The 17,658-nt window shown below is 37.7% G+C and overlaps 1 protein-coding gene across 1 annotated transcript; it reads right to left on the bottom strand.

Annotated features, from left to right (window-relative positions):
* Positions 1-6,676: 6,676 nt before the first annotated feature.
* pygb (phosphorylase, glycogen; brain) lies at positions 6,677-16,797 on the bottom strand. The gene is made up of 20 exons (XM_039670213.2): positions 16,416-16,797; positions 14,460-14,561; positions 13,993-14,071; positions 13,805-13,908; positions 13,557-13,688; positions 12,819-12,930; positions 11,744-11,826; positions 11,104-11,247; positions 10,906-10,998; positions 10,515-10,661; positions 10,276-10,439; positions 10,004-10,118; positions 9,759-9,860; positions 9,458-9,605; positions 9,179-9,237; positions 8,761-8,902; positions 8,379-8,586; positions 7,703-7,837; positions 7,496-7,562; positions 6,677-7,126 (listed from the first exon to the last, which is right to left on the bottom strand). The coding sequence occupies exons 1-20, from the start codon at positions 16,656-16,658 to the stop codon at positions 6,974-6,976; spliced, it is 2,532 nt and encodes an 843-aa protein (XP_039526147.1). The 5' UTR covers positions 16,659-16,797; the 3' UTR covers positions 6,677-6,973.
* Between the last annotated feature and the right edge of the window lie 861 nt (positions 16,798-17,658).

The following is a 17,658-nucleotide window of genomic DNA, read 5'->3' as shown; positions in this document are numbered from 1 at the left end:
TCAGGTCAAAGTCTCGTGGCCCTCTATCAGAATCCAGAGTTTTGAGAAGATTGGAGAAACTTAATTTTTTGCCCGAAAACGAAAAAAAACGAAAGGGGTAACACTGTCGTTTTTTTTTTCGGGTCGAAATTTTGAAATTCGATATCTCAGCTCTGGAAGGGTCTAGAGCCTCCATTTTTGCACTCAGGTCAAAGTCTCACAGCCCTCTATCATAATCCAGAGTTTTGAGCAGATTGGAGAAACTTAATTTTTCGCCCGAAAACGAAAAAAAACGAAAGGGGTAACACTGTCGTTTTTTTTTCGGTTCGAAATTTTGAAATTCGATATCTCAGCTCTGGAAAGGTCTAGAGCCTCCATTTTTGCACTCAGGTCAAAGTCTCACAGCCCTCTATCATAATCCAGAGGTTTGAGAAGATTGGAGAAACTTAATTTTTCGCCCAAAAACGGAAAAAAACGAAAGGGGTAACACTGTCGTTTTTTTTTCGGGTCGAAATTTTGAATTTTAATATCTCAGCTCTGGAAGGGTCTAGAGCCTCCATTTTTGCACTCAGGTCAAAGTCTCACAGCCCTCTATCATATTCCAGAGTTTTGAGAGGATTGGAGAAACTTTATTTTTTTTCCGGGTCGAAATTTTGAATTTTGATATCTCAACTCTGGAAGGGTCTAGATCCTCCAATTTGGCACTCAGGTCAAAGTCTCGTGGCCCTCTATCAGAATCCAGAGTTTTGAGAAGATTGGAGAAACTTAATTTTTTGCCCGAAAACGAAAAAAAACGAAAGGGGTAACACTGTCGTTTTTTTTTTTCGGGTCGAAATTTTGAAATTCGATATCTCAGCTCTGGAAGGGTCTAGAGCCTCCATTTTTGCACTCAGGTCAAAGTCTCACAGCCCTCTATCATAATCCAGAGTTTTGAGAAGATTGGAGAAACTTAATTTTTCGCCCGAAAACGGAAAAAAAACGAAAGGGGTACCACTGTCGTTTTTTTTTCGGGTCGAAATTTTGAATTTTAATATCTCAGCTCTGGAAGGGTCTAGAGCCTCCATTTTTGCACTCAGGTCAAAGTCTCACAGCCCTCTATCATAATCCAGAGTTTTGAGAAGATTGGAGAAACTTAATTTTTCGCCCGAAAACGGAAAAAAACGAAAGGGGTAACACTGTCGTTTTTTTTTGGGGTCGCAATTTTGAATTTTGATATCTCAGCTCAGGAAGGGTCTAGAGCCTCCATTTTTGCACTCAGGTCAAAGTCTCGTGGCCCTCTATCAGAATCCAGAGTTTTGAGAAGATTGAAGAAACTTAATTTTTCGCCCGAAAACGAAAAAAAACGAAAGGGGTAACACTGTCGTTTTTTTTTCGGTTCGAAATTCGATATCTCAGCTCTGGAAAGGTCTAGAGCCTCCATTTTTGCACTCAGGTCAAAGTCTCACAGCCCTCTATCATAATCCAGAGGTTTGAGAAGATTGGAGAAACTTAATTTTTCGCCCAAAAACGGAAAAAAACGAAAGGGGTAACACTGTCGTTTTTTTTTTCGGGTCGAAATTTTGAATTTTAATATCTCAGCTCTGGAAGGGTCTAGAGCCTCCATTTTTGCACTCAGGTCAAAGTCTCACAGCCCTCTATCATATTCCAGAGTTTTGAGAGGATTGGAGAAACTTTATTTTTTTTCCGGGTCGAAATTTTGAATTTTGATATCTCAGCTCTGGAAGGGTCTAGATCCTCCAATTTGGCACTCAGGTCAAAGTCTCGTGGCCCTCTATCAGAATCCAGAGTTTTGAGAAGATTGGAGAAACTTAATTTTTTGCCCGAAAACGAAAAAAAACGAAAGGGGTAACACTGTCGTTTTTTTTTTCGGGTCGAAATTTTGAAATTCGATATCTCAGCTCTGGAAGGGTCTAGAGCCTCCATTTTTGCACTCAGGTCAAAGTCTCACAGCCCTCTATCATAATCCAGAGTTTTGAGCAGATTGGAGAAACTTAATTTTTCGCCCGAAAACGAAAAAAACCGAAAGGGGTAACACTGTCGTTTTTTTTCCGGTCGAAATTTTGAAATTCGATATCTCAGCTCTGGAAAGGTCTAGAGCCTCCATTTTTGCACTCAGGTCAAAGTCTCACAGCCCTCTATCATAATCCAGAGGTTTGAGAAGATTGGAGAAACTTAATTTTTCGCCCAAAAACGGAAAAAAACGAAAGGGGTAACACTGTCGTTTTTTTTTTCGGGTCGAAATTTTGAAATTCGATATCTCAGCTCTGGAAGGGTCTAGAGCCTCCATTTTTGCACTCAGGTCAAAGTCTCACAGCCCTCTATCATAATCCAGAGTTTTGAGAAGATTGGAGAAACTTAATTTTTCGCCCGAAAACGGAAAAAAAACAAAAGGGGTACCACTGTCGTTTTTTTTTCGGGTCGAAATTTTGAATTTTAATATCTCAGCTCTGGAAGGGTCTAGAGCCTCCATTTTTGCACTCAGGTCAAAGTCTCACAGCCCTCTATCATAATCCAGAGTTTTGAGAGGATTGGAGAAACTTTATTTTTTGCCCCAAAATGAAAAAAAAAGAAAGGGGTAACACTGTCGTTTTTTTTCCGGGTCGAAATTTTGAATTTCGATATCTCAGCTCTGGAAGGGTCTAGAGCCACCATTTTTGCACTCAGGTCAAAGTCTCACAGCCCTCTATCAGAATCCAGAGTTTTGAGAAGATTGGAGAAACTTAATTTTTCGCCCGAAAACGAAAATAAACGAAAGGGGTAACACTGTCGTTTTTTTTTTTTCTGGTCAAAATTTTGAAATTAGATATCTCAGCTCTGGAAGGGTCTAGAGCCTCCATTTTTGCACTCAGGTCAAAGTCTCACAGCCCTCTATCATAATCCAGAGTTTTGAGAAGATTGAAGAAACTTAATTTTTCGCCCAAAAACGGAAAAAAACGAAAGGGGTAACACTGTCGTTTTTTTTCGGGTCCAAATTTTGAAATTTGATATCTCAGCTCTGGAAGGGTCTAGAGCCTCCATTTTTGCACTCAGGTCAAAGTCTCACAGCCCTCTATCATAATCCAGAGTTTTGAGAAGATTGAAGAAACTTAATTTTTCGCCCGAAAACGGAAAAAAAACGAAATATCCTGGCAATTGATAGAGATTTTATTATATTGTTCATAAGTGTAGTATGTACTCGTGCAGCGCAGGACTGCTTAAAGCTGCTGACACGCTGTCGTTTTTTTTTCGGGTCGAAATTTTGAAATTCGATATCTCAGCTCTGGAAAGGTCTAGAGCCTCCATTTTTGCACTCAGGTCAAAGTCTCACAGCCCTCTATCATAATCCAGCGTTTTGAGAAGATTGGAGAAACTTAATTTTTCGCCCAAAAACGGAAAAAAACGAAAGGGGTAACACTGTCGTTTTTTTTTCGGGTCGAAATTTTGAATTTTAATATCTCAGCTCTGGAAGGGTCTAGAGCCTCCATTTTTGCACTCAGGTCAAAGTCTCACAGCCCTCTATTATAATCCAGAGTTTTGAGAGGATTGGAGAAACTTTTTTTTTTGCCCGAAAACGAAAAAAAACGAAAGGGGTAACACTGTCGTTTTTTTTTTTTTTGGGTCGAAATTTTGAAATTCGATATCTCAGCTCTGGAAGGGTCTAGAGCCTCCATTTTTGCACTCAGGTCAAAGTCTCACAGCCCTCTATCATAATCCAGAGTTTTGAGAAGATTGGAGAAACTTAATTTTTCGCCCGAAAACGGAAAAAAAAAACGAAAGGGGTAACACTGTCGTTTTTTTCGGGTCGAAATTTTGAAATTTGATATCTCAGCTCTGGAAGGGTCTAGAGCCTCCATTTTTGCACTCAGGTCAAAGTCTCACAGCCCTCTATCATAATCCAGAGTTTTGAGAAGATTGGAGAAACTTAATTTTTCGCCCGAAAACGAAAAAAAACGTAAGGGGTACCACTGTCGTTTTTTTTTCGGGCCGAATTTTTGAAATTCGATATCTCAGCTCTGGAAGGGTCTAGAGCCTCCATTTTTGCACTCAGGTCTAAGTCTCATGGCCTGATCTGATCTAAGTCTCTATCAGAATCCAGAGTTTTGGGAAGATTGGAGAAACTTAATTTTTCACCCGAAAAAAAAAAAAAACGTAAGGGGTACCACCGTCGTTTTTTTTTTCAGGGCGAATTTTTGAGTTTCGATATCTCAGCTCTGGAAGGGGCTAGAGCCTCCATTTTTGCACTCAGGTCTAAGTCTCATGGCCCTCTATCAGAATCCAGAGTTTCAAGAAGATCAGAGAAACTCAAAATTTCGACCCAAAAAAAAAAACGACAGTGTTACCCCTTTCGTTTTTTTTTTTTTTTTGTGCAAAAAAATAAGTTTCTCCAATCTTCTTGAAACTCTGGATTCTGATAGAGGACCATGGGACTTAGACCCTAGTGGTAAAAATGGAGGCTCTAGACCCTTCCAGAGCTGAGATATTGAGATATTTATAATGGCATAAATGCTACGTGGTATCTCAATATCTCAGCTCTGGAAGGGTCTAGACTAGAGCCTCCATTTTTGCACTCATGTCTAAGTCGCATGGCCCTCTATCAGAATCCAGAGTTTGTCCAATCTTCTTGAAACTCTGGATTCTGATAGAAGGCCATGGGACTTAGACCTGAGTGCAAAAATGGAGGCTCTATGGCAATCAAACATCACTAGTGAGACAAACGTGCAACGGACAGTTAGATTACGTTGTGGCAGGGGAAAAACTAATCAGAAAATGTAACAGAAGTTGTAGAAATGTAGTGGAGTAGAAAGTATAGACCATTTTGCAAGATGTAAACAACACAGGTCCAGAAGCACTTCCTGTTGCAGTTTTTTTAACACTACAAAAAAGCTGGGATAAAATACAACCAACAGAACATGTAAAACTGAATCAAAAAGTTAAGTAACATCTTTAAGATGTTTTCTTTACATGTGAAATAAAGAAAACAGTTACAAACTGAAACAGGAAGTGTTTCTGGACCAGTGTTGTTTACATCTTGCAAAATGGTCTATAACAATTGCTGCAAAATGTAATGATGTAAAAGTAAAAATGATGCGCTATTTATTCTACTTAAGTAAAGTAAAGATACGTGAAAAATGTACTTAAGTAAAGTAACAAAGTATTTGTACTTCGTTACATTCCACCACTGCCAAGAGCTTTCTGTCCCTCCATTGAAAATGTATGTAGGGTATACTGTCCTTGTCCAGAAAGGAAATAAAGACATCATCAAAGTAGTCCATGTGACATCAGTGGGTTAGTTAGAATGTTTTGAAGCATCGAAAATACATTTTTGTCCAAAAATAAAAAAACTAAGACTTAATGCAGCATTGTATTGTATTCCAGTTCCGTTGTCAATCCGCGTTCACGAGTCCGCAGTGACGTGTATCTGGTGGGTCCGTGTATTCGGGTTCAAATAAATATGCCTGGGCAAAAAATGCAAGTCTTCCTCTGTGTCGAAATTCTTTAGACATGTTTGCGAAGATGGTTTTGTTTACAGCGTGCATCTCCCTCAGACTGTAAACGAAGCTCGGGTGTCAGCAGCGTCTTACGTCATCAGCATCACTGAATGCGGCTTGACAACAGAACTGGAAGACAATACAATGCTGAATAAAGTCGTAGTTTAAATCTAAAATATCTTAAACGGTGTTACGAAGAAGAACTTACAGGCTTGGAACGACATGAGGGCGAGCTAACTTTCATTTTTGGGCGAACTAACCCTTTAAACTAGTTACATAACAGGAAAGCTTGGGGTTAGTTTCAAGTTTGTTTGTTTTTATGCATCAGGTTATCATTCATACCTTCACTTGTACCTCACCCAACACCTGTTCAAGCCATTCCTTACTATAGTGACTGAGTGAATTGTAACATGACAACACCCTTCAATCTTTACAACAATGAACATGAAATCTCCAACATGCAATTAATCGCCTTGTTTAGTCAAGTAAGTCAACAGCATACTGATTTTATTTATTTTATTATTTGTTAACATGGTAATTTCCTTACAGTACTTGTGTAAAAAAATAGCAAGAAAACAAGGCCTCAGTACAAGTGTGAATATTCAAAGATGACATCCATAAGCATACGTTCAAATGACAGCCTGGAATCTTAAATGCTGTTTGGAATTTGCTTTATGAAAAGGGTCATAGTTCAAGTTTAGATGGATTCCTGTGAGTTTACATCAGCCAGCTGCCATATATCTTCTATTCTCATTGTTTTATGAAATATTTACATTATTGTTGTTAATATTGCACAGTATACACACAAGGCACCCTTAAACCTGCGTCAGAAAGCTTGAATAAAAAGATAATTTGGACACTGAACCACATGCGTTCTGGAGTCATTACATTAACGCTGTTTGCCACTTTTGAGATGGTTGTTTCTGACTGGTTATATATTGTATTTTAGGGCAGGGAGACTAATTCTACTGGATTTAAACAAACCAAAGGTGGCTGATGATCAAATATTTCCCGAAGCTACTAAGAAACCAGGATACTTGTCTGTTTTCCAGTTTCTGATTTCAATTCCTAAAATACATAAAACAGGGACAGAACTATTGTCTTGGCTATTGAAACTTAAGTGGCATCTCTGTTATAATCAGTCAGAATGGACACCCTTAAAAATGATAAAAGGAATGCACCAAAATTGAGAATTTACACATGCATTAATACAGCAGTAAACTTAGGCTAGGCTTAACTAAATGAAGCTTCAATAAATTAGTCTCAGATATGCAACAAATTGAATTGGCATAACAGAATCCATGAAAATTGAGTATGGGCAAGTGAAAGTTGACAGTAATTTAAAATGTACTACAGTGTAAGTGCACATGAAGGAGTTAGTTTGTGTGTATATTGAAGGTACACTACAGTTGTGAAGTTCAAAGAGGTTTCATGTGGTGTTATGCATAGTGAGAGAAACCTGAAGGCACACCAACACACTGGGAATGGTTGAGGAACAGGCAAGCAGACCCAGTGTTCCCAACTCCTCATTCCCGTGGCTCATTAGGGGGCGGGATCTTGACGTCCGACGGCTCAACTCCCCAGATCTCACGGGCGTACTCCGTGATGGTGCGGTCACTGGAGAACTTTCCAGAAGCAGCAATATTCCTGATCACTGTTTTGGTCCATTCTTTTGGGTTCTGAGTAAATAAATAAAAAGGAGTGGGGGATTGTACTTATACTGAATAAACAAAGCTTTAAAAAAAAGTTGCTATTGGGAAACAAGCAGTCCACAAACTCCATTTATTGGCTGATTGATCTACTTGGTCAGCTAACAATTAAAAGGAGTGTTGGTGCCCACTTGTCAATTACAAAAACACTTTCTGTTCTCAGATGTTTTATATAATTATAGTTTACAAGATATCATTAAAAATGACATATTATAGGTTTAATATACAGTAGATAGATCATAAAGAAAAAAAATATTTAAAATGTTCAAATTATGAAATAGCCTCTGAAATCCCCATGTTGGTAGACCTCTAATGAATATCCAAACCATCATAACTCACCCTGTAGAGTTCATTAACTTTTTCTTGACAGCTGATATATGATTCATAGTCTGCAAACACCTTGAACCTGAGAGATTAAAAACAACAGAAGAAATGCAAAAATATACACAGATAGAGATACAAAAGATACACCTGTAAGACACTAGAAAATGCTATCTTCAAACAAGGAGTGAAGGAATAAATTACAGTGCACTCTTTGCTGCCCACCTGTCATGATTCATGAGCATGTTGACAATGTCTTTGAAGAGTTCAGGCTCTTTGGGGCTAAAGAATCCAGTGCTGATTTGATCCATCACCTGTTTAAGTTCAGGCAGGCGCTCGTAGTATTCCCTGGCATTGTATCTAGATGACAAATTAAAAAACTTGAAAAAGATGGACTCATGAAAAAGTAAATATGTAAAAACAAAAAAGCATTAAAAAACTAAATTGGGCTAAATTACCTAAATTAAACCTAAATGAAAAAAAAAATCAATAATCAATGAATAATCAATGGTTCTCTATTGCAAGTTTGGTAATTTTCTTAATCAGCAAAGCCTTTAAAGCACTATCCCAATAAGCCAAAATCATACTGTCTCATCCAACTAAATTGTGACAAAATAAAAACAACCCAATTATGAAAATAGAAACATGATATCACATTTTCTATTGATTTTTGTTGCAGTAGAGCATAATATTCATGTTTCCATCAAATGTTTGAGTAAAATAGTAGTTTTTACACAATTGTATGACCTTATTATGAAAACATGCATTTAAGGGTCAACTTAAATGCATTGGGGGGGGGGGGGAGGGGGTTTGTCTGAAGTATAAAATCATTGGTTACCCATAATCCAATCACATAACGCAATCACTTAGTAATTGCATCACGTATACCACTCTTTCTCACCCCTTTTGGTCCATGGCCTCCACATCCTCAACCCGCATGCCAAAGATGAACAGGTTTTCCTCTCCAGCTTCTTCTGCCATCTCCACGTTGGCGCCGTCCATGGTGCCGATGGTCAGAGCGCCATTAAGCATGAACTTCATGTTTCCCGTCCCGGAGGCTTCAGTGCCTGCCGTGGAGATCTGCTCGGATAGGTCGGCAGCAGGGATCACTGAAGAGCAAAGCACATGACAAATTCAAAAGACTTTATAACCCATGACATCCAATAAATAAAATAACTATGATGCAGCTATAGCAAAATTAATTATTAGATTATCTTGACAAATATCTAATAATCTGATATTTTTATAGCTATCCATTAACAGCTGTTAATGCATTTACTCACCCTTCTCAGCTAATGAGACTCTATAGTTCTCCAGGAAAATGACCTTCAGTCTGTCTCCCACCACAGGATCATTGTTGACCACCTCCCCCACTGAGGTGATCAGTTTAATGATCATCTTTGCCATGTGGTAGCCTGGAGCCGCCTGCAGGAGGCAGTGTAGGATCAGAGATAAAAGCCTTTTAGCACTGGACTGAATATTTGAGTATTTCCAATAATTTTTTTTTCCTATATATACATAAAGCATTCATTTTAGAGATAGTTTATAATTTGTGTTGTTATTCAAAAGTTTTTTTGTTGTTTTCTTTTTTAATAAAAGGTTTACCTGGGAAACTTGGAATGTAGCCCTGATTCTAGAATGACTATTTATATATTATTATTATTATTATTTTTTTTTTTTTCATTTTTTGAATTCACTTACCTTTCCTCCAATCATTACGGTTCTGGGAACAAACTTCTTGTTTGGTTCTTTCTTGATCCCTAGAAAAGTGCAGAATAAAATAAATTATAAAATCAGATTCACTCATTAAATCATTAATTCATTCGGGCCATTTAAAAAATATGATCTATGAAATAATTATTATAAAACAAAAACAAAAAGCGCAATGTTTTATCTGGTCAGTTCGTCAGTGCTCAGATAGGTGGCAGTGATCTTCCATCTTGAATACATTGCTGTGTTTTTCTTTATGTATTTTCATACTGTTGTATAAAGTGATGACATGAAGGCAGTTGAGCAGTTGTCTCTTGTACTCATGGATTCTCTTGACATGGATGTCAAAGATGGACTCAGGGTTTATCTTTACTTTGTACTCATTCTCCAGATAAGCTGCAAACTTCTGCTTATTCTCCTAAAAACAACCACAAAAAATTTAAACATGAAGAACATTTTTTTTATTCTGTCTTTTTAAAGTTTGAAAAAGACTCCTATACATTATAATCATCAAAATCTTGTCAAAGTATGTATGTATTTATTTAAAAAAAATAATAATTTAAATGTAGACCTGCTTCACTTTAGCCACATCCCGAATGAACATTTCATCATTGATGAAATCCAAAAGTTTTTTTAGTTGGAACAGATCCGTCAGGAAGTCCTCACCAATTTTCTGAAAGGGAAAGATAGTGAGGGAGAGAAAAAAACTGTGGAGGTAGAGCAAGCAAGAGCTGGATAAAATAAAATAATAACATTTTAAATAAAACACTACACAATTTTACACCAACTGCATGAATAATAAGTTAAGGCGGCCACCTCGGCGATGATGTCAGCCAGGCCAGGGTTGCAGAGCAGCAGCCAGCGACGAGGTGTGATGCCGTTTGTCTTGTTCTGAAACTTCTCCGGCTCAACATCAAAAAAGTCCTTAAATCTTAAATCAGTTTAAAAAATAAATTAATTTATGAAAGTTTTAAATGTAATATACAATTGTCAATATACAATTGACCTAAATAGCATTAAAATTGGCTCCCTGGAAAATTCATTTGCTGTCAAATATTTTTGTATATAGACTTATGCACTCTACTCACACAGTGGTTTTGACAATGTCTGAGTGAATCCGTGCAACTCCGTTGACGGCGTGTGACCCGACCACACAAAGGTGAGCCATGTTGATCCTCTTTGGATCGCCCTCCTCGATCAGAGACATCCTGCGCAAGCGATCATGGTCGCCTGGATACAGCACAGCAATTCTCTACAACAGAGAGTCCATCAGACCAACCAGAAAAAACTAAGATGAATTTGAGTTCGCCAATGTGTGTATCCTCACATCCAGATGGCGACGGTTGATTTCATAGACGATCTGCAGGTGTCGTGGCAGAAGCTTCTCAAACATGTAGACAGGCCAGCGCTCCAGAGCCTCGGGTAACACCGTGTGGTTTGTGTACGCACACGTCTTTGTCGTAATCTCCCATGCCTACATACACACACATGCACACTTCAATGCGGATTTTGGAAAGTTCTATTATAAGTAAAATAACAAAATGAATAAAATAACTTCTGAGAAAATTGTATGTAAAAAAAGTTGTCTGGCTGAATGAACAATACTTTACATTATTAGCAATGCTTTATCTATTACTCATGTCAACATGACTAGGCAGAACAACAAAACAGCTTTCACGGAATTATCTTATGTCATTTTGACGGCCTGAACACCACACCTTTTCCCAGTCCAGCCGCTCTATATCCACCAGGATTCTCATGAGTTCAGGAATCGCCAGAGCTGGATGAGTATCATTCAGTTGAATCGCCACCTGAAAGAGTGGTGTTGAAACCGTTATTCTTCGTGAGAGAAAAAACCTTTGAGGATTTGTGTCTGAAAATTCAGTCAATTAATGTTTTCAATCATATCATATAACCTTTTCAGGGAAAGCCTCAAAAGAGGTGCGCACGGGATCCCTGCAGCCAAACTTTGACGATTTAAAGCGTCTGATGATGTCCTGCAGAGTAGCAGCCACCACAAAGTACTCCTGCTTTAAACGGAGCTCCTTCCCTTCGAAAAACTAACACATGAACATACAAAGGGGAATACATTCATATTAATACAGACACACTGAAAGCTTTACAAACAGCAAAACATTCCATTTACTGTACGTTTTTTTCGGACAGAATAACCAAGCATTTTGTTTTCTTAGTTTAATAGTTGAGTGAATAAAAACAATATACACTACTGTATTATGACACATTTTATACTTCATAAAATTTTCATTTTCAAACTTCCACAATGTGTTACACATGTCAGTGGCACTGTTGCATAAGATTAGAGTTTTCTCTGATGAAATCTGCTCATGTCAGTCAATGAGCTAAAGCATATTTTACATACCAGCATTGACACAGTCTAAATTTACACATATATGATTGTCAGTGTTTGTTATTATAGTAACTTAATGCACATCATGTTCAAATTCCTGCTCTCTGTTCTCTCTCTCTCTGTATACATTCTGTCCATCAAACATCCTCAGCGAGAGTTTTATAGCATTGAAAAGTGAGTGTACGTACATTGTCATTGGGGTAGAGCACCCGGGAGATGTTCTCTGCCAGGTTTCGATCCAATACAGCCTGGACGTAATCTCCCACATTGACTACAATTAAGAGAGAGTATTTCAAAATGACATGCGAAAATGACTATTCTGTCAAGTATTCCTCACCAGCAGTCATAAATGGAGTCTTAAATTAACGTAAAGACTTGTGATAAATTGGGAGGCACGTCATATCCTAAAAGTGACAGCAGCCTAATAAGCCCAATGCTTTCTGTCATTAAAGGGATACTCCACTTTTTTTGGAAATTGGCTCATTTGACCACTCCCGCAGAGTTAAACAGTCGAGTTTTACAGTTTTCGAATCCATTCAGCCGATTTTCGGATATTTAGAAGAATATCAGTAACCAGACAGTTTCTGGTCTCATTGACTTCCATAGTAGGAAAAAAAATATATACTATGGAAGTCAATGAGAACAGAAACTGTCTGGTTACTGATTATTCTTCCAAATATACGGAAATCGGCTGAATGGATTTGAAAACGGTAAAACTCAACTGTTTAACTCTGGGGAGTTGTAAAACGAGCCTATTTCCAAAAAAAGTGGAGTATCCCTTTAAGTGTATGTGTCTAATATAGAATGAGACATTGACTGTGGAGGCCCAGAGGCCCTAGAATCATGAAGGACTCTCAAAAGCAGGCGTATCTCTGGGTAACACTGGCCTGTTGCCAGCTGCTCTCCTGTTTCTGTGCTGCTGATGCATTGCTCTGGTGAAGAGGCCTATATTTAGTATTCTACACAGAAACCATTCTCCCAGGAAACAAGTTCACTTTAATTTAAACTCAACTGAGAAGGTAAGTGTAAACTCAAACTAACAGTAATATAAAAGACTATTTCAATAATACTGCACGCAACTGGAAATTTCAAGCATGTAATAATCTGAGCTCACACAAAGCTCACCTGGAATCCTCCAAACAAACCAGAACAGAGAAGCTCACTTAATTTCAGTGATTCAGCCAAAAGTAGAACCAAACCAGAAATGTGTTATACTGGAGCTCAGACTGCTGATCATGTGAGCTGATCATTGTGTTGACTCACATTCTTGCAGGTTGAAATCATTAGGCGCTTTGGCAGACCACAGTCTCATAGTATTCACAGTGTTGTTTTTATAACCAGGCACAGGAGTGTCATAAGGCATTGCAAGCACCACCTGCCAAAGAAAAGACAGAGCGGTACAGTAAAATATAGACACGACTAACTTTAATTTTGCCATCCTATTTATCCACAATTACAGTAACATTCAAAAGCTCAGTAAGGTTTTTTTTTTTTTTTGTTAAAAGAAATGAAGGATGCATTCACTTAATCAAATGTTACAAAAAAAACTATTTTAAATAAACTATGTTCTTTTTACCTTTCCATTGAAAAAAAACATGTATAACAGTTTCCAAACTTATTTGGCTGCACTACAACATTTATATTAATTTAAAAAAAAAAAAAAAAAAGATTCTTTAGTAGCAAATCAGCATATTAGAATGACTTCTGAAGAATATGATACTGAAGACTGGAGTAATGATGCTGACAATAAGATTAAAGTTCTTAAAGTATTAAAGTTATTTTTTATTGTAATCATTTAATGAAAATATTTTAATAATATTTAGAAATAATATTACTGTTTTACTGTATTTTTGTTCAAATCACTGCACCCATGAGCATAACAGACTTCTTTCAGAAATATTACAACCATCTTTTGAATGATAGTGAATGTGGTTGCAGTTTTTTTTTTATAGCCATGTTTCCCCACTGATATCCCACAGCACTAGATTATTACTGACTGACCTGAGTGTCAACCCACTTTGGTCCCTCATGAGTTTGCTCAACTCGGCCATAGAAATGCACAGGAAGCATGTACTCGGGACGGGCCTTCTCCCAAGGATTACCGTAACGAAGCCAATCATCAGCTTCCTCAACCTAAACAACAACAAAAAATTCCAATATTTTATCTACTAACTAAATAAAATGAAATGCAATGGTAAACATATACTGAAAATTAACATTATAAATTCTATTTTTCAATTTTAGTTTACCTGCCAGCCACTGGTGATCTTCTGATTGAAGATCCCAAACTCATAACGAATGCCATAACCATATGCCGCCAAACCCAGAGATGCCATTGAGTCCAGGAAACAAGCTGGGAGAGAAGTCAGACATCAAACATCCAATAAGACGGGGACATTTACTAGGATGTAGGGAGTTTTAAATGTACTGTAGGTACCTGCAAGACGCCCGAGCCCACCGTTTCCCAGCCCTGCATCCTCCTCAATCTCCTCTAATTCTTCCAAATCCAGTCCAAGCTGAAGATCAATAGATTGCAGAACAGATCATGTTAAAACACACACACACACACACACACACACACAATAAAAACATGTATACAAGACAAATGTTCACATTGGGCAACAAAATTTCAACAGATTATGCTTATTTCATACAGTTTAATGTTTCGGCAATTTCCGTGTTTTCTCTAATTCAAACGAGGAAGGGTTTAGACTAACAGTTTTGCAAGCCTGTGGCAACTGGTCTACATCCCCCATGAGCACTCTGTGGGTGAGCAGGGGAAAAACAACAGCTGTTTCTAAAGTTTCAGGATGTTTAAGTAACAGAGCTCTGGGCCAGTTCTGCAATTCAGTAACAAATGCTTTAAAAGATCATTAAGTTTGCTATGTCAGTGATGCATTTTACCTGGTAGATGGCCTCATCACAGGTATTCTGCAGCCCAAGATTTATCATGGTGTTCTGTAGAGTTCTGCCCATGTAGAACTCCAGAGACAGATAGTGGATGCGCTGCAACAACAACAAAAAAAACACACACAAATAAAACCTCACTGCATGTGCACAGAAATATCTGAACTAGCAGATCATGTAGGCACAAAAGTTGTGACAATACAAGCTTACAGTGATAAGAAGACACAGCATTTTACTGTCTAATAAAATTATAACATTATACTCCCTTATAACATTACAATTAATCAGTATATGAACTGAAACAAAGGTCAAGCAATACATTGTTTTTTCCCTAAAATTGACTGTTTAGCCTATATTAAATGAATTTAATCCAATATATTATGACATTAAAATATTTTATACAAATATTTGAAAACAGCAAATGTGCATTGCCCACAGACAAATATGTTAAATGTTTGAATTAAATCAACTCTTAGATAAATTAATTTGTCATGAAATTTGAAATTACAAATGACACAATAACACAACTTCACTATTTATTGTTTTATTAATGTGATATGTTATTGTGTCAATGTTAATTTGCGATTAACTGTCAATTGCTTTGTCCTGTTATTAAATATTTTTTAAGAAATTAAATATTATAAGATTGGAGTAGATTAAAAAAAAAACAGTTCAAATATGAATTAATTCTAATGTTAGAAGTGAGATTTTATTTGTTAAAATGAGTGTAAGTTTGTATTTTCACACTTTTTATAAGGTTTACTGCATACTTAAACTCTCTGGTATGTTACTGAAGTACAACACGCCTATTTTGATCTTGTTTGCTTGGTTCTTTCATCAGATGTCTGCACTGGGAGAAGTTTACAGACTGCTGAATGCCTCAAATACACATTGAACAACATCTGAATACCACAGTAACAAATAAATGCATGCTGCTGAGATGGGGCTTAATAATCACAGCATAGTGCATAGCGTGGGTTTAAATAAAGTGACAGTGTTTTACTGTTTTTCCAAGTGCCTGAACTTCAACAAGCGTCATGCTTTACAAGAGTGAACTTCCTGGAAATGCTTCACATATTGGTGTGCTCAACCATATAAAGTTATCTGCTTCCATTAAGAGATATCCAGCCAGGAGGGAAAACACAGGCTTTCCTTATTGGTTCAAAAAGGACAGCTGAAATTAAGCACACACACATCTCTGGAAAGCAGTCAAGCCCAGAACAGGAACGTTCAATAAATAAATCATTTCCATAGTTAGATTCCATGTTCATCAACAAACAAGTCACATTAAGCTTCACAGCCACATCAATGGAGCCACAAAAGACAAAGAAAAAGGCACTTTTGCCAAGTTACTCTCCAAAAAACCATCATGACCTCCCAACTCATTAAGAACCCATGTAATAGTTGTCTATTAATAGCCACAAGTAATGCTGTACATGGACCATGTCAATGCATTAGATAAAACCTATTATCTTCAACTGGGTTTGACAGTATAGTGCAATCTGTACTTGCCCTAGTGAGCACAGAGAATAAGTTGTTGCAAAATACTTAACTAATGATGCCCTAATATGACAAGGTGATCAAACTTTTTAACAGCTGACCCAATGTCAATGTATGGCCAATGCATAGAACACCAAGCTAGAAGGAAACAAATACAGTTCTTGAACTGTCACTAGAAAACAGTGAAATTAATGACTGACTCACAATAAATGAGTTGGGATGAGAATAATGATTTGTGCAAAAATTTTAACTAAAGAAGCCCTTGTGCCATGCAGCAGTGTGCAATTCTCCAGTAATGCAATTATGGAGGACCCAACTTTCCAGATGCATAAACTAAAGGTTTAAATTCGTAAGCATAAATTCCACATTAAGTGCATTTCATGTAACTTATCCCACTACTGCACAAACATGCCACTTCCTCGCTGCAAGAGGAGGAAGCGATCCGTACCGTACCTTCGGGTCTTTCTCATAGTAATACTGCTGAGTGCGGATCCAGCGGCCCACCAGGTGATCCCGCACCGTGTGGGCCAGGGCGAAGTAATAATCCCGTGGGGTGGCCACATTGCGGTCCTTCACTAGAGTGAAGTGAAGATGCCTGTTGAAGCTCTTTTTGATTTCGACAACATCCCCCAGTCCAGCTATACCGCGAACACTGATCTGCTTGCGCTTTTCCTGATCAGTTAGAGGTTTGGACATGTTGCCAATGCCTTTAAAAAGCAAAGAATGAAAATTTGGACCCTTGACTTGTGCACAGGTTTGTGCGGTAAAGGTAGTAGGACTTTACACGCACTGTTCGCTGCTTTTTGAGACACACCCCTTTGTCAACTGGAGAAGAGGGTGGGCGGGCTTAAATCCCGCCTGTTTATTGGCCAGTGAAACTATCGTAATTGCGTTTCCATAGGTTGCGTGAGACGTCAATCATCCATGCATCGCAGGCTCTCTTTACAGTCTATGGTGCTACTACTACAGGACCAGGTTTAATGCATTCTGACCTAGGTGATCCAGTTTGAGTGAATTTTGCCGTTTTAGTGTATAATCAACTGCATCTGGGCCAGTAACTACTATATAATGTAGCATTGCTACATTATATAATAACTTGCTGGCCCAACTGCCTTTTTCAGCTCGTAGCTACGCTCATATCCGTGCGCTTCATACGAGTCGAGTTTCCATTATTATATATTTTTTTTTTTACTAATTGATACAGTTCGGGATTGATTTCGATCCACAATATGGAGCCTTCTACAGCCCTAGAAGTCGGATAAGTACTGTATGTGGGTGGTTGACTTGCACTTAGCGTGATGAACTATACATGGACCCCCAGATGATCATTTATCCTAATGCAAACCTCTAATTAAAATCGTAAAGGCATCTTGTTTATTATGTTGCATTATTGTAGACGTAGATGTGTTATTTATTTAAATCCATTAAAAAATTTAGTTTAATATTATTTATTTATTAAACTATTCCACAGACCCTCAGTATTTCCTTTCCGAACCAGAGTCTGAAAGTGCCTGTTTTATGGGGTTCAGAGAGGAATGCAAGTTGATGTGCTCTCAGGAACATGGAACTGTATTTTCATACTGTTTTCAAAATATAGTCAATGACTTCTATTGCATATCATTTGCTCCAAAGATAGGCAAGTTATGTTCACAGACAAGGACAAGGAAACTCATATTTTGTAAATGCTATACAGATT

This window comes from Pimephales promelas, chromosome 15 (assembly GCF_988280905.1).
Source record: "Pimephales promelas chromosome 15, fPimPro1.hap1.1, whole genome shotgun sequence".
Taxonomy (NCBI): domain Eukaryota; kingdom Metazoa; phylum Chordata; class Actinopteri; order Cypriniformes; family Leuciscidae; genus Pimephales; species Pimephales promelas.
Note: the sequence above shows the minus strand (reverse complement) of the source record. Positions and strands in the feature narration are given on the sequence as shown.

What these genes read in the sequence shown, in the direction of transcription:
- pygb (XM_039670213.2), bottom strand. Translation starts at nt 16,658, where the DNA reads ATGTCCAAACCTCTAACTGATCAGGAAAAGCGCAAGCAGATCAGTGTT. An exon ending in TGTCATCACTTTATACAACA is followed by an intron (nt 9,238 to 9,457) that starts GTATGAAAATAC and finishes GCACTTTTCTAG; the next exon opens with GGATCAAGAAAGAACCAAAC. An exon ending in ATGCTCATGAATCATGACAG is followed by an intron (nt 7,563 to 7,702) that starts GTGGGCAGCAAA and finishes TTAATCTCTCAG; the next exon opens with GTTCAAGGTGTTTGCAGACT.